The sequence below is a fragment of the Paramormyrops kingsleyae genome, chromosome 24 (assembly GCF_048594095.1).
Source record: "Paramormyrops kingsleyae isolate MSU_618 chromosome 24, PKINGS_0.4, whole genome shotgun sequence".
Classification (NCBI taxonomy): domain Eukaryota; kingdom Metazoa; phylum Chordata; class Actinopteri; order Osteoglossiformes; family Mormyridae; genus Paramormyrops; species Paramormyrops kingsleyae.
Genome location: NC_132820.1, coordinates 11,609,052 through 11,625,473, shown reverse-complemented (window position 1 = coordinate 11,625,473; position 16,422 = coordinate 11,609,052). Strand labels below are relative to the sequence as shown.

At 47.2% G+C, this 16,422-nt stretch overlaps 1 protein-coding gene across 2 annotated transcripts; it reads left to right on the top strand.

Annotated features, from left to right (window-relative positions):
- The first annotated feature begins 7,859 nt into the window (after window positions 1-7,859).
- Window positions 7,860-16,238, top strand: LOC111860926 (SAM domain-containing protein SAMSN-1-like). Of its 2 annotated transcripts, none has more exons than XM_023845106.2 (8): window positions 7,860-8,033; window positions 9,381-9,458; window positions 9,566-9,700; window positions 11,407-11,524; window positions 12,045-12,187; window positions 12,572-12,772; window positions 12,992-13,142; window positions 15,904-16,238. In XM_023845106.2, the coding sequence occupies exons 1-8, from the start codon at window positions 7,974-7,976 to the stop codon at window positions 16,059-16,061; spliced, it is 1,044 nt and encodes a 347-aa protein (XP_023700874.2). In that variant the 5' UTR covers window positions 7,860-7,973; the 3' UTR covers window positions 16,062-16,238. The 2 variants fall into 2 exon arrangements, with proteins under 2 accessions (XP_023700874.2, XP_023700875.2); XM_023845107.2 differs by having other exon boundaries at window positions 7,876-8,951.
- The last annotated feature ends 184 nt before the right edge of the window (window positions 16,239-16,422 follow it).

Here is a 16,422-nt window from a genome sequence, read left to right as displayed (position 1 = left end):
ACGTACCCTAACCAAATGTACCAGTTTCCTATGCCCAATGCTTCTACAAGGTGATCACCTGCAGTGCAAGCATCTCGCAAGTAAAACACAAAATAGACATAGTCAAACTGAAACGGTCTACTCCCACGTTCAGACCCACGTCACCACAGTGATCATTACGGATGATAACCGAGAGCTCCGTAGGTAGAGCCGTTCAATCCGGAGGATGGTCAGGGGGTCAGGCAAAGGTCACCACAGTTAGCCAGGCAGCTTGAAGGTACATCCAGTCCATGGGGCATTCAAAGGTCAGAGGTCAGAGGTCATCCGGAGGCTGATTAAGAGAAAATTAACACACACAGGCCTGATGACTGGTGTGAGGGTGCGTGGGGCATTCGCTTACAGGGCGGCGGTGAGCATTCGCATAGATCTGTCCATGCGATCATTTTCTGCTCATGTGGAAGGTTAGGCAAACAGTGGGAGAGTATTTCTAGGTAATGCGAAGTGCCTCTGTAGCAATTAGAAAGGAGAGCCAGCTTAAACGCCTCCGCAGAAACGCCTCCGCAGAAATATCTCCGCAGAAACTTTTTTTGGGAATCCGCAGCCTAGTCGAACACTAGGAGGAGGACTTCACGACCGGTCGCCATCTTCTCATTCTCCGTCTCGTAAATGGCGCTTTTCTCCTTGAGTGCCCGCAGAAATGTCCTACCAGATCGGGCCCAGGCGATCGCGGGGGATTACGAGGGATTAGGATCCTTTTACATCTGGGTAGGCAGGAAGGTGTACAGCTCACATAAAAAATTCAGCGTTTCCTGGTAAAAAAAAACAAAAAAAAACAGACCATCTCCAGTGTGTTTAAGATCATAAGAGGATGTAGAGGGACGGAAATGTCCACGGGAGGCAGGAGGGGGACCTCGTAGTGCTTTGGGGGTGGAGTCAGGACTCCCTACAGACCGAAGGCACGCGGCTAGGCTAATTAGCGCCTCTAAGTCGCCGGCAGTGTGCGTATTTGCTCTTCGACGGTTCGAAGGTGGACGGATTATTATGTTTAAGGTAACATATTCTCAGACCACATTGAAATATACCACTAAGATGTTACGAGCTTCAGGTTTCCTGCAGATGATGATGAACTTGTCTAGGGGGCGCTGTAATGCACGCAGATCAGGGTCCAATGCTGGTACTGGGCCACACTGTCTGATTTACTGTAAAGATCAGACTCTGTGCTCATTAAGGGGTGAAACACCAGGACTGCAAATGGAAGCTCATCTGTTTGAGAGAATCCACAGAGCTGCAGAGCCTCTCTGCCTCGCTTTCTCCCTGATCCCAAGCCTGGCATCGGCACCCAGCCTCACGGCCCCCTGCCGTCCCAGAAGCAGCCGGGTCCGCAGGTTTTCTTGCGGACCTCTCAGGCAGAGATTGATTTGTTCACCTGGAGCCACTGCGTGGGGTCACATCCGCTCCAAATAATGACTTAATTAACCAAACGGCGCCCTGCACCCCCCGCCCCATGTGGGACTGCTTCCGCACCCCCTCCCCCCACACACACACCTCAAACAAAGCCCCCCCCCCTATTATCTGGAGATCTTTAGGTGTCTAGAGACCACTGAGCATCAAGACTATACACTAATGCTGGCATGGCGACAGGGTCACCGGGAGGGGGCACAGGGGATGAGGGGGGGGGGGGGGGGGCAGAGGAAATGAGGGGAAGCGCCCTGGAACATTAATCGGGCCGAACGCAGCACTCCCTTGTACCTCTGATTACAGGGGTCACGGAGGGTCAACTCCTGTGGGGGGGGGGGGGGGGGGAGTTGAAGACGGAAGCATAACTCAAAGACAAGGCTTCCAATCCTGAGCAGTATGAAGAAGATCAGAGGTCAGAGGTCATCTGAGGTATGCAGGGGAGGGGGGCGGGGCCCAGTTGGGGCAGGTCCATAGATACCATCAAGAGGTGCCCTTTTCACTAGGATGTGACAGGTTTCCTCATGGGGCTCATAGGCTGGGGGGGGGGGGGGGGTTGGGTCACATTATGGGACCCATTGCTAGTGGATTTACGATTCATTGTACTACTTGGCTGCTCAAACTTAGTTGTGAAATGACGGCCTGAACAAGCCCTCCCCCCCACGCCACCTGCCTTGATCCTGAAATAAACCAGGTTTGAGAAACACCTGATCTCATTTGGGCCAAAATACTACATGCAGCAATTCACTTCTGTGACAATTTAATTAGCGCACATGTAGTTTGCCTGACAGTCTGACTCACCGCAGTGTGACTCACCGCCGAGCTTTCCGCGCGTTCAGCCAAAGCTCCTTACAGCTTTAAGATGATCTCAGTGCTCCTGCGTTTTTGAGCAGACCAGCTTTCATGATCTGGTAACACAGAATCCTGTTTTGATCACTTACACTCTCAGAGCCAGCCCCGAGAGGCACAATGGCGACATAAACTAGAAATATGTTTTACAAAGTCTGCTACTGACCTCAGATAACCTCAGATAACACATGTTGCTTTTCTGCGTAGCGATAACAGCTTAGATACTGGGAAATTCTGTTGATGTGTTAGTGTTTATAGTTACCTATGACGCAACGTTGACGCCGCCGCACTGTTTAGGCTGATGGATCTTAAAAAATATGCGTGAGTGTGGCGCCATCTGGTGGAACATCTGGGTAACGTGACCCATGTTTATATAACGGATACTTCGCAACTAGAGAAATACAACTACAAGAAAAAGTACAACTACGAGAACCGTGGTTTCGGTATAGAAAATGACTGTAAACGGCTCTTTCCTGTGTGATTCGGAAGGTGTCAGAAACGCCCACGACCTGTAAATACGAGTCACCATGAGTGGACAATTAAGTTAAATAGATTGCTTCTCACGACAATTTTCGCTGTAATTAATGTTTTGGCGAATGATTAAATCTTTGGTCAAGCTTGCAATTTTTTGTTTCTAAAGTAGACACGCAGATGATGTTTAATTCACATGATACCGCCTAGGGCTTCAGCAAACGTCAGGAGCCCTGCCCTGCCTTCAAAACGAAATGATTAAACTTCCTAAATTTGGCCATTAGATTCCCCCCCAAAAAAACATCGATAATCCGCCCGCTGGTTGGCGGATTATTGACGTCATACCGTGGTTTATTTGTTGATTCTCTCTCGTTTCTCTTTCGGCTCAAAAATAGCTCAGGTGGCCCACTTGGGAGAACACCTCCTACTCATGTCTGCCTACGGACCCTAGATATATAAATCAGCCCCTATCGGCGAGACACCGGTTTGCCGAATACACCAAATCGGTCATAAGTATCGAATATTCCCCCAGAGAGGGCGCCACTTCCTTTATTTCTCGGGATCGCAATCTTTTCTCAGACATGTGAATGAAGGTCAAAACGCTGATCCCTTGGATGTCGCCCAAGCATTTAGATGGGAGTCTGTAGATGGGAGATATTTATCTCAAGCTCTGGACCACTCTCCCGCACCTCTCACCCGTGAAGGACGTTCCGGTTGCCCGGTCTGGTTACCTTCACAGCTGGGACGGGTTTAGCTCCTGTAATGCCCGTGAGCAAGGCACCTCACCCCCATTACTACACATGTAAAAATGGGTCAAACTCTAAGTCACCCTTAACAAAGAGCTAGTTTTGCAAGGTAAAGTACCTCTAAAGGCACCAGTGTGATTTTGAAAACTAATTTGGTTACACACACACACACACACACACACACACACAATGGGGACTCTCCATTCATTTCTATGGGGAAAATTCTAATCCCGACCTGAGGACCTGAACCCCTACCCAGCCCTAACCTTAACCATAAGTAGCCAAACAAAATACGAGACTTTTGGCATTTTTAGTTTTTTGATTGCAGTCGCATATCTTTGTGGGGACCTGAAAAATGGTCCTCACAATGTAATATAAACATAATACAAACAGACACACACATAAAGCAAGGAACAATGAGAGCAAATAGATTTGAAAAAAGGTCTGTTCAAGCTGGGCAGTAATGCCATTGACTGGTTGTTAGCATGTGGACAGTTCTGCCATTTCTGAGCTTGTGAGCAGATCCCAAGACATGGTGATCCGCTGACCAGCTCACAGTGTGGCGGTGTTTCCCAGCTGGGTCTGAGCGAAATGAAGATGTGCACACACACCCCAGTCCACAAGGGGGCAGCATACATGTTCGGTTGGATAAGGTCAACTCACTAGCAGAGCGGTTAGGAGGCTGCAGGTGGCTGAATGGCCGAATCCCAAACCAGACAAATTTAAAACCCAGTGAATCACCACCAAATATGTCGTCTCAAATGCAAGCGAGGAGCAGCATGGTATTTTGGTGCAAGAGGACTCTGTGGATGACTTCTACAAGCCGCGGAGGACCCACGATGGTGCCCAGAACTGCAACCTTCCCAGCATTCCATGTGGCTGTAAGGGTGCTCAAATGAGAAGTCTAAGAAAAAAATCTGAGGAAGTAGGACTATGTAAAAATAAATTAAATTAATTTAAAGTGTAAAACAAAAAGTATCTGATTAACTTTGCTTGTCCTCTCCTGGTAAGCTCCTCTGTTGTGCTGTAATCCCTGCAGGACAGAACGACACGGTTAAACTCACAGATAAACCGCTGCCCCTCACTCAGCCGTGGGCAGCTCCGCTCTGGGTTTTCCTTCCGACTTCTTCCTTATTCCAAAATTACTCCCCCACCGTGCAGTGGAATTAGGTGGCGACCTAACATAAAGATGAAGGTAAACAACCTGGAACAGCATGGTGACAAGACAAGACGTCGGATGCAGACGTGTAAACAAGCAAATCAGCAGTGGTGGAAAAAAAATCACCAAATTCAGGCCAGTTTGTACCATTTGATGACAAAAAAGTGTCACAGAATGTGTTTCTGTACCCGGCTGACATGAATGTTTATGGTTTTTAAGGCATCAATAATGAGTGGGATCAGGTGACCTTTCAGAAAGCGGGGGACAGGCTGCAGCAGCAGGACTCAGAGGGGCCGGAAATGGACCAGACAGCCGAGCGCACAGTCATGTGATCAAGCATTCGGGCTGTCATGGACTGCAGGGGGCGCCGATGAGTCACAATAACAGCGATCACAGGAGCTCTGAGAGAAAGTGTCTGAAAGGAAGTGACCAGACCAAAGAGAGAAACATCTCACGTTAAGATGGGAGCATAATGACTGGGGCCATTAAAAGTCTACTATGTCATTATCGCCCCTGTTACACTGAGGGATGCAGGATTTGAATTTACATGCATGTATGGTTTTCCATCCCCTTGATCATCTATCTTATGAGCTACATGCCCTGGATGACCAGAGAGCTGTGGTGGGAGCTGCAGGAGACGGTGAGGTCACTCTTAGGGGCCCATCGCCCAAGCTCAGGACCAGGACACGCACACCCAAGCAGTTTTGGGGAAGTTACTCACAGAAGTAATCCATTACAGACAAAGGTGGAATGTCCAGGTCCAGAAAGTACAAATCTAGACCAAGGTTTTGTTTCAACCAACCAGCTGAGTATAAAGAGTTGCAGAGTGCTCAACTTGTTGTTTGATAGGCAGGTGATTGGATTGGTCTGAACAGGCATGAGCTTTTGTTCCATTTTAATTCTTGCATCAATTGCTTTGGGCTGTATTACTGAGGACACCTGGGAAATGGAGTTTTTTCCCCCCAGATCCAGTCATGGAATCCGCAAAGGATGCCAATGGCCACTTGATGTCCTGCATCGGTCTGGACAAGATAATAAAATTCTGGGAAAGAGGCACCACCTTAGGCACTAGGGCAGGAGGTATTCAGAGGTGGGGGTGCGGTCAGAACGAACAGGGCGCTTTATGCCACCTGGGACCCCAGTTTTCATATGGGCCGCCAGCACTCGGATATTTGGACTGAGCTCCCAGCACCTTGGATGCACCATTCACACCAGAACTACCAGCAGGCATCCACAGACCTCTTGGCATGCAGAAACAACTCCAGCCCCTGGGCCATCACTGGAAACCTGATGTCTCAGATCCTCTTGGCCAGCCTTAACCCCCTCCCCCCATCATCTCCTCCATCACTAACCTTGACCCGTATGAAGACCTGCTGAGTAAATCCCCATCAGGCTGTGTTCAGCAGGAGGGATAGTGATTAAGGTACTGAACACCACAGTGCATGTTAACTGATTAAATATAAGCCTGTGAAATAACTGTGACTGGCTCCAGATAAGGGGCCAGTCACCATGGTATGTTTGGGTGGGTCGTAGTGGTGGTGGTAGGGGCTTTTGAAACACGGACTTCAAGTGAGAGTCTTTTTGGTTCAAGGCTGATATCTCCCAGCAGTCTGCATCCTTAATAGTTATTTCCTGGTACAAAGGTGCATAACTACACGTTGCAGCCCCGACGTTCAATTAAGTGGGTATCAACATTGGATAAACGTGTGACAGTAGTTTCAAGAATGTTACCGTAGAATGCACGTCTGTCTCGGGAGCGCGCACAATGAAAACAGCGAAGGCAAAGCTGCTTTTTAAATTGGAAAACGATCGTTTCATTTTATGTAAACTCATAATGACGTATGTAACATATCTTACGACATTATATTTTGTTAAAAATACAGATATATGCAATACACCATGGGTGTCGGTAGGTCTTATCACCCCGAGTATTTTAGCTCCGATGCCAATCTTCCCTCAAAATAAATAAATAAATAAAGTTGAGCCTCAAGTTAACTTGACTTAGCTCCTGATCTTTTCGATAGCAAGAAACAGATTACACTTAGCCTGTTTGTCTCTGCATTAAAAACGTGCTTGATGCTGTAGTCAGTACAAACATAAAAAAGAGGATGTGGGGATATATTTAAGTTACTTGCCAGGAATCGAATCCCCTGTTTACACCTTTGAAACTTGGAGAAGTAACTCATGAAACTCTCAGGTACAAATTACGAAAAACACTTGCTGATTGGAGAAACAGAATTGCAAAATTAAGTCGGAATTTGCATCGGTCGGAAACTGTCGCAGCGATTTTTTCTGCCAATGCCGACCTGCGGGTTTTACCCAGGGGACGGCACGAAAAAAAATCCCTTCCTAACATTATCGTCGTCAAGCAGGGTAATAATAACAATAGCAGTGTGCTGAATATAAAAGCATCTTCCTTCCTGTACAAAACCGACGAAAATGCACACAAGATTTAAATTTAGGCATATTAACGGGAGTAACATACGGCCACCCAGGTCCTGATTAACCTTTTATTACCCGGACGACAATCACTGGTTAGTAGGCCTAGTTTGGATAGTTCAGGTACCGAAATTAAAAATCCAGACCAAGATTTTAATTCAACTAACCAGTTGAGCATAAAGAGTCACATACACAGAGGACTCAACTGGTTGGTAGAAACAAAATCTTGGTCTATACTTTTACTATATCCTCGTCTGAATATTGTGACTGTGTGTTTCGAGTAGGATGCGTCTAACCTTTGATTTATTTATTTATTGGTATAATAATCAGGACTTCTGATTATTTTCTCATTTGTTTATTGGATTCTTACATCTGTATATAGGCTATAACGTCTACATCTCCTAGCCTGCCTACCATTAGGTCTACCAACCATCATTATCAAAACCCGCGTTCATTAATTTAACGACATCGGTCTAAATAAAAATGCCCTAAATAAAAAACATACTCTTTAAATGTGAATAAGCGCAAAAAAAAATATTCATCGGGCTGTCTAAAGTTCCGGCGTGACAGATGTGGTTTGACTAAAGCATGATCAACATCGACCGTCCAAGCAACAAGAAGCACATTAAACTCCGATCCCCGTTTGTATGAGTAAGATTATTATACGTAATTACGTGAATGGCGGCGACATGTTATGTGTAGCTGTTTGTCACTCCCCGGCCTCTTCTGAGCTGTAAGATGCAGGATATGAGCAGCTACGCTTTGAGGAAGTCAAACCGCCGACCTGCCCCTGCGTGACAGCTCACCGTCAGTCCCACGTTAATGTCGCGGCGCGATGGCTTTCTAACGATAGACCACCGATCACAATCCGCGCGATGCTTCAGAGGAAACACTCCAATGTTTCGGATAAACCAAAACCCAGCCATAAACCTAAGGTAGGAGATAAACAATAAGTTATGGACTCTGAGTGGATTCTGAGGATGGATAAAGTTGACGAGACCAACAAGGGAAACCTGTTTGTGTAAACAAACAAGTACAAGAGTAATTAGGGTAGAGGAGTAGAGCAAAGTAGCCTATATGACAAAAGATGCCAAGTTCTATGCAACGCACATCCAGAATATCTTAATTTTTATTGCAAGTGTGTGCAGATAAAAATGTGTTGTGCAAAACGTCCGAGTGTTGCTCTCGCTTTTGCGCTCCGGCTCGGGGGGAGCTGTTACCTCTCTGCCCGTCACTGGTGTGGTTTTCACCCCTGCCTTGCGTGGTTTTAAATAGCACAGCATTGTTCTACAGCTGACGTTTATTATGTCTTTCGGTGCGCGGCGATGCGAGCAGGGCTGCCGACGTGGGTCAGCTAGTTTTCAATTCGAGACAAGTCTGCGCACCCATCTACTGTACATGAATGTATAACAGTTTTATTACCCTGTAAATAGTCTGTAGGGTTTGCAAACTGCCCCAATGCTCTTGATGTACTGTAGCTAATTTTAGGTTTGTAATGGAGTGATATAGATTTGCCGTAAGATTTCTTGCAGGAAACCCCGTATGACTGTATTTACGCAGTTTAATACCTGTATTAATACCTATGGGGCTTTCCTTTAGGCGTGCCACACTTCTGCTAAGTGACTCAGAGCAAGCCGCAGACAGGCAGTAAATGGCAGAGACACGCACCGCTGGCCGCAGCTGTTCCCACTACACTTTTCTTTCCTTTTAACCGTTTAATTAAATAATTCTCTCCTTGAAACGTGTCGTCCGCACGGGAGAACATTTGCTCGATTCATTGCGATTGCTCACTGCTTTTGACAAATCTATACCATATGCTATCTTGGGTGAGGGAAATAGACGATCGTATAAAGGTAAACCATCACCGAGAAGAGTTTTTTTTCCCCAAATTAAAAAAAATATGTGTCACATGTACAGTTATGCTGGAAGAACTTGCAGTGAGATGGGTGGCATATTGTAAGTGTCACAAATGAGTTATTTGAGTATCCAAGGTGCAAGGAGGGACTTTTACTCATAACAAAAACAGCTGTATACTGTCACTACCCTCCTTCAGTAAAGCGTTTCGGTAAAAGCCTTCGTATTATTTAATGAATGTGTACACGTACAGTGTCGGATTAGCTAAATTTGTGCCACAGCTACAGCCACAGGCGTTAACTGAAAAGGGGTCACTGATATGTGTTTTGAATAAAGCATGGATCAATGAGAAAATCTCAGCCCATCAGCGTACTTTTGCAAAAAAAAAGCTTTGAGGCAAATGGGTACTAACAGTTTATTTCAAACAGCGGTCGGCAAGTTTCGGCCGATTCGACGCGCTTCGGTTTTCGAGCCCCGCCAGGCTCGAAGAGTTCAGGACCGATCGCGTAAGTCCTTACAGCCCGTTCACCTATTCCTGTGCGTTAAACACATGGACAGTGGCGTCACGTTAGATGGAAAGGTTATATAAAACCTTCTCGAAATCACCACACAGCGCCTGGACGGCCATTCGGTGCCCAAGGGGGAGCAGGACAAGGCAAGTACCCTGGGGAAGAAGATGCGAGCCATCTCCATGACCGTACGCAAGCGGATGGGCAAGAGCTACATCAAAGCTCTCTCGGAGGAAACGGTGAGAGTCAGAGGCGAGAGGACCGCACCTGCAAGCCCCCGACCACAAAAGCGTGTAGGAGGGTGGGGTTGTGCCAGTCAGTTTAGGTAGGCACGTGCATGCATACCCGATATTTTGTTCAAGTGTGAGGTATAACTCAATTATTCAGTCAACCAATCACGTGCTTAAATGGCTGTCAAACTTATAAATCACCGTAATCTGGCCATTAGTGAGCTCCCACCGTCAGATGCCCATCATTCTTGTTTACCAATAACTGACTAAATTAAATTATGGTACTTCATTGATCCCTGTGAAGAAATTCTACTTTCACCTGCCCCACCATGACACACATGTAAGTGAGTACAAACATGGCAGCACAGAGCAGCCACCTGCCGCTGGGCCCCCGGACCTGGGGGCTAAGGGCTGTGAACAAGGGTCCACAGGCAAGTGATTATTCGCCTGAGGCCAGGACCGAATTGGCAGCTTTCTGATCACGAACACTGAGGCTTAGCCAACCGAGCCACATGCTTCCTACCCATCCGTCAGCGGTCACATCACGCCATTCACATCCCAGCAGCAGTAAACAAGCTTAACTGTCTAGCTGATTACAATTTAACTAGCTAAGTAGATGTGCTACTGTAAGGATGAGAAGGCAACTGAATTGTTTCTGTGTTATTGTCCCACAGTTATGTGCTGCATTAGCTTATAACTGTCAAAATATATCATGCAAATGTCTGCTTTGGTAGCTGTGTAATCAGTGTGCTAGTCAGAGGAGCAGTGGCAGGACAGTCAGGGCAGGCAATGGCTTGGGGCCCCATGAGCTGGCAGGGGGCCCCCGAGGGCGGCCGATTACAGGCTACATTTCAACGACCAATCTGCTTTATTTGTCTATTCTGATTTTCATAGTGTAAATAAAGGAATTGTGTTTAATAAATTCTCTTTGTTGATATTATTAGTTTTACCATGTCAGGCGGGGTGCGTTGGAGGGCCCTCAGTGTCCAGCTGTGGACATTATGAATTTAAGCTTATGTCATTTAGCGAACCTTAGCCAGCCAGGTAGATGGGAGACCAACCCAGGCTGTAGTTTTTCAGTATTTGCTACAAAGCCACAAACCCCACAACAACTCAGGCTTTTCCATCTCATGTCACGTGTCATCTAGCTAAATGTATATGCGCATATTTCTATATGCGTAGGTGTATTTTTTATGTCTTGTGCGTGGCTTTGAAGTGGTGTTACATTTGGTCTGCACAACATACCCCTGCACGGAAGGGTGGGGGCTTTGGCGAAATGTGGACCAGACGGTATAATGCTGTAAAGATGCAGGAGCCGAATAGCCCGGAGATTTTTGGCGAGAAAACGAGATTTTGAGAGTTTGCGTGCTCTGAAAAACATTCAACTCATCGTTAGATGGAAATGCTAGATGTTAGAAAATGCATGTTCACGGTTTCCTGGGGTGACGCCATCTGCTCTAGCCGCACCATCATGAGAAGGTGGAGATGGAGAGAAACAGGTGGATTCTGAGACCCGTAAGTACGCTACGCGTTAGGCTTTGCCCAGTTAAAGGGTTTTGCCGAGGGTCAGACCAGTCGCGCAGAGACTAGATTAATGTACAAGGGATTGAGGTTGTGCGATGTATCAGCCTCGGATGTGTGACACAGACGAAATGACTTTATTTCAAAAGTGAGGAGCGTCCACTGTCTTCAGTGACGTATCGCTGTTGCCCCAGGTCGAGGACACGGGACAGGGGCATGAGGGCCAGGCCGAGGGTAATGTCCAGTGCCTGAGGAGGGGCAACAACTCACTGGAGACCCTCTACAGCCTCAGCTGCAACTCGAGCTCCTCCAGTAAGTAACCCACCCAGCCTCCCCGACACACTTCCCCTAATTTAATTTTTTAGTTTTACTTCATTTTTTAGCAGAGGTGGAATTTTCAGGTCCAGGGACTCAAAAATCCAGGCCAAGATTTCATTTCAACCAACCAGTTGAGTATAAAGTCTCATTCACAAAGTACTCAACTGGTTGGTTGAAATGAAATCTTGGCCTGGATTTTTAGTTCCTGGACCTGAACTTTCCGCCTCTGGTTTTTAGCTTCCTGTCAAACACCTTCATGTCACCATGCTTGTATGTTGCTTGTTTATCCCGTTGGATGCATTTGTCCTTAACCTACAGCAGTAGGTCCTTTCCTGCAAATGAAACTGATTTCTGTGGGTTTATGATCATCCTGTCCGTCCCCAAAGAGACTTGCGGCCCTGTATTAATGCCACGGGACCTCTGACATTTTAACTGGGCTGGTTCAACCTTTATTGGGGTCATTAAATCCCAGATCCCAGCAGTGATCCAGACCGTTCGTTTACCTTCTCTTCAGGCGGAGTCGGAAGCAGATCCAAGAACCGGCACAGTCTGTGGCTGGACGTGGAGCTGCCGTACACCGGGCCGTTCTGCGGCCGGGCCCGGGTCCACACGGACTTCGTCCCAAGCCCCTACGACACAGACTCCCTCAGACTCAAGGTTGTCTGCCAACGGCTGATTCGAGCGTTAATATCGTTTAGTCAGATGGATTTGGACATCATAATAGAGCAATTTACATTTTCTCTATTTAGCAGATGCCTGAGTTCAAAGTGGCAAACTAAAAGACAGGCAAATAGCTCATTGCAGCTAGGCTGAGCTTCAAATGAATGCCCAGGTTCGAGTCTAAGCAGTATTGAAGTAGGAGCTACAGAACACATTTTTTAACAAAGCAAGAACCTTGTAAGATGAAATTAGGTTGTAGTAAGAACATTTAGGGAACATGGAGCTATTCAGGTTAAGTCTCCACCAGACAAATTCTAACGGACCTTAAACTTACACTAGCTTAGTGAACGCTTGCCGTCTCTGTCGTCTTCCATCGTCCAGGTGGGTGACGTGATCGACGTCATCAGCAAGACCCCCGTGGGTATTTGGACGGGCATCCTCCATGACAAGGTGGGGACCTTCAAGTTCATCTACGTTGACCTCCTGGAGGAGGTGCGTCGGGAGAAAGTCCGGCCGTACCGGCGGAGAAAGCTGCCCATGCTGGCCACCCTGCAGGAGTTCCTTGAGAAGCTCCACTTGGAGGTGAGGCCTCTCTCACTTGAGAAGATCACACCCCACCATCGACCACTAGGTGGCTGCACCACCCATTTTAACTCATGTCTGACCTACGCCTGAATGGCCGTATTTCCACCCATCTTCCATAACCACCTAACTAGTACTGGATTAGGCTTTCAGTTTGGCTTATCTAGTTAACAGACGCATCACTCCCTATAGTTTGGGATTTTCTTGCTCTCGTTTCAGGAGCACGCCTCCACCCTGCTTCTTAATGGCTACCAGACCGTGGAGGACCTGCGTGAGCTGACGGAGCAGCACCTGTGCGAGCTGAACATGACCGATCCGGAGCAGCGGCGCCTCCTGCTGGCTACTGCGCACAGCCTCTCCGACGCGGAAGGTGAGTTCACCGTCGGCTTCCGTGGCACTGCAAACTAACGATGGCGATATCCCCGACTAAAGTCGACAATAAGTCCTAAAGCACGATGCGAGTTTCACAGCCTGTCATCGTACAGCTGCAAGAATCGTCAGTGTTTGACTTTATTAAACCCCTAAATCCTGTTCCAGCATCCTGTGCCTACTCCGCTTTTGCTATCCAACTTCGGGCACGTTCACACGGCTGTGTATTTTTAGCGCGACCCTTTCGCTGAGGTCTGGGACAGGCATAACGAAACCGGGACACCTGTCCCATCAGGAACCAGGACTGAGACCTGCCTGGTCACTCTGTGGTCACAAGGACCTGATCGCGGTGGCCTCCCTGTCCAGCTGTTCTCAGAGTTAGGATCACATAGCGAGAGAGAGAGAATTAACAGTGACAGGTATGACAGCGATCCACGTTCAGAGGGAGCGGCCCGGTCCTGATTGTGAGAGCCCAGAGGTACCTCCTGGAAGCCTGAAGCGGAATCAGGAAGCCCACGGCTCTTGGTTCTGGGCACCATGGCCCGGATGGTGTGGCATGCATCTCCAGCAGGGCAAACGTGCAAAGGAATTAAAGGGGGCTTATTATGTTTTTCTGGTTTTCCCCCTTCCTTTAGTGTGTTACATAGCTTTATGTGCATATAAACGGTCTTAAAGCCCAAAGTACACACCAAAGACAGCAAGTCTCACCACAGAAACCACTCTTCTCTGATATGCCTGAAATGCCTTGTTGGAAATCCAGCCTTTACTTCCGTAACATGGTGAGGTCACCTTGTAACACAATCCTTATTGGCTACCTACAAGGATCTGTCTGCAGTAAGACAGGTGTGGAACATGTAGGGCAAGCTGACCAATCAGAGCACACCGGGCTCATCAGGAGTGGAGCTTAAAGCTCTAATCGAGCGTTTCATACAGTTATAGACAGAGAGAATAGAGATGTATAGTACAAGAAAAATGTGATTTTGGAACACTGAAGCATGTAAATCTATTCTAGTACACCCCAAAAATAAAATTATGTACAGTGAAGATGAGCATAATTGGGCCCTTTTACAACAGCCCAGTAGAGTGTAAGGAACCTGGGTCTCCATCATGAAGACCAAGAAGATTTAGTGGTTCCAGGGAGCGATGGAGAGATTAACATATGACAGGCGGACCCAAAGACCAAGAGTCTCAGTAAAAGGCTAGGCCGTGTGAAGCACAAGCCACACTTTATAATCACCTTCTAATGAAACACTGCACAGTGTCCAGCTGCTCACAGGGCCGTTCTCAGACCAAACCACTCTCAGGCCCAGCTGCTCTCAGGCCCAGCTGCTCACAGGGCCGTTCTCAGACCAAACCACTCTCGGGCCCTGCCACTCAGACCAAACCACTCTCGGGCCCGGCTCCTCTCACGCTTCTCTCAAACTTGCCGCTCCATGTCCCCGTCGCTCTCAGGCCCCTTCCGGTTGGGTTGAAGCAAAGAACAAAGTACTGTACTTCATCGGTTTCATGAGTTTCCAAACTGTACTTTATCTGTTTAATGTGTTTGACAATTATGAAACACAGATTGTGCACAAATATATGTGTAGGACATTTTTTGCCATCTGTTTAAAATCTACACATTTTATATATTCAATTTTGTTTTTACTGATTAAAGTTTTACGGTTTATGTGTAAAAATTCACAACAAAAACACAAATAGCATTTTTATTGATATCAGCATTTATCGTTACAGTATCTACGATTATTTGTCAAAGACCTGCCTAGATATCACTATATTGACATTCTCAATAGTATAATGTTTTGGGAACATCTATCACATTACCTATTGCGTTACTCATTCTCAATCCATGAAATACATTTACATCTGGAATGAAATAGTACTGAAGCGATATCATTACATGATGATCATTTTATTGTTTTATTTTGTTCCCTTTGGTGCATTCTGGGGTCCTGAGAGTAGTGAGGCTTGACAGTGGTGAATTGTTTTGTGCCAAAATTGGGCCTGAAAGTGGCAACTGCACCCCGACACTATTCAGAAGAATCTGCAACGCCGGCAGGAAGCGATGGTCACAGAGACAGGAAGTCATGCTTTTCAGTAGCGAAGCTACTGTGGCTTGAATGGTATCGGTGTGTCCACAACTACTACCGGTTAACTTTAAAACGCTTCAGAGCCTTTTAATCATCTTTCACTGTTGGCTTTCTTTTGATCTGCTTTGCTTCATGTAAATTTTACAGAAAGTCACAGAGGTCTAGAAGCAGAAACAGACGATCTTTCTGCCATACAGCCAGCGATTCTGTGGCATGAACAGGGACATACATGATCACACATGATCACTGAATTCATTAGAATGAACCAGAATGAGGTTTTCACAGTGAGCGATGCAGTACGATAAAAATGATCGTCTCTGAGAGGTATGCGGGCGCGTGATTCGATCAACTGGACGAAAAATCTATTTCCCTCTCAGCAGCACTTTTCTTTCGCTTTGTTCATTTGGTCTTAGTGATGCCATTTAAAAACTGATAAATATACACTGTATGTATATATGTAGTCGAGTCTGTAGTGTGATTCTGTCACCATGTGAATGTCACCTGATTTTCTGCCGGCCCGTAACCCGCAGCACAGACACCTCTCAGTGTGTAATGCTGCCCTCTGAAGATCCATGACCACTCCTCTGTTTCTGGGCCTGCTCTGTGCCGTGCCTTAGTGCGTGGCACCCCGCTGTTTAAATGGTACCTCCCTCAGCCCTTCTGTTCCTTTGGCAGATGCTGAAGATGAAGGTGCGGGCGACCCGGAGAAAGGGGCCGGCGCCGGTTCTCCCCGTGACTCCGGCTGCTACGTCGCGCCGGGGTGCTCTGAAAAAGCAGCAGACACTACCCCGACGGCACCCCCCTGTCAGAACGCGGTCGTAGTACAGACCTGAATTTCCCCCGTCCCGCCTCAGCACTTGGAATGACCCACTCACTGAGAGTCTGGGCAGTCTCCCAGGCCATAGGGGTGCGGTAAACAAAGACCGTATGACTGACCTGTGGGGTTTCTGGCTGATGAATCAGATCTGACTGATACTTGTTGCAGTAAGAGTTGCGTAGGCGGGGGGGGGGGGGGGGGGGGGGTTTAGGGAGTCCTCTGCACATGTATTCTGTTCTTCCTCTATAACTTGTTTCCTATTGTGACTTTAAATCACTCTACAGTTTGTTGATGCCCCTACTAAAAGAAGTGCTTTAAGAATAGGACATGCTAGTTATGTGCATTTGGGGACGTCTGATCCATCTGTCCGCCCCCCA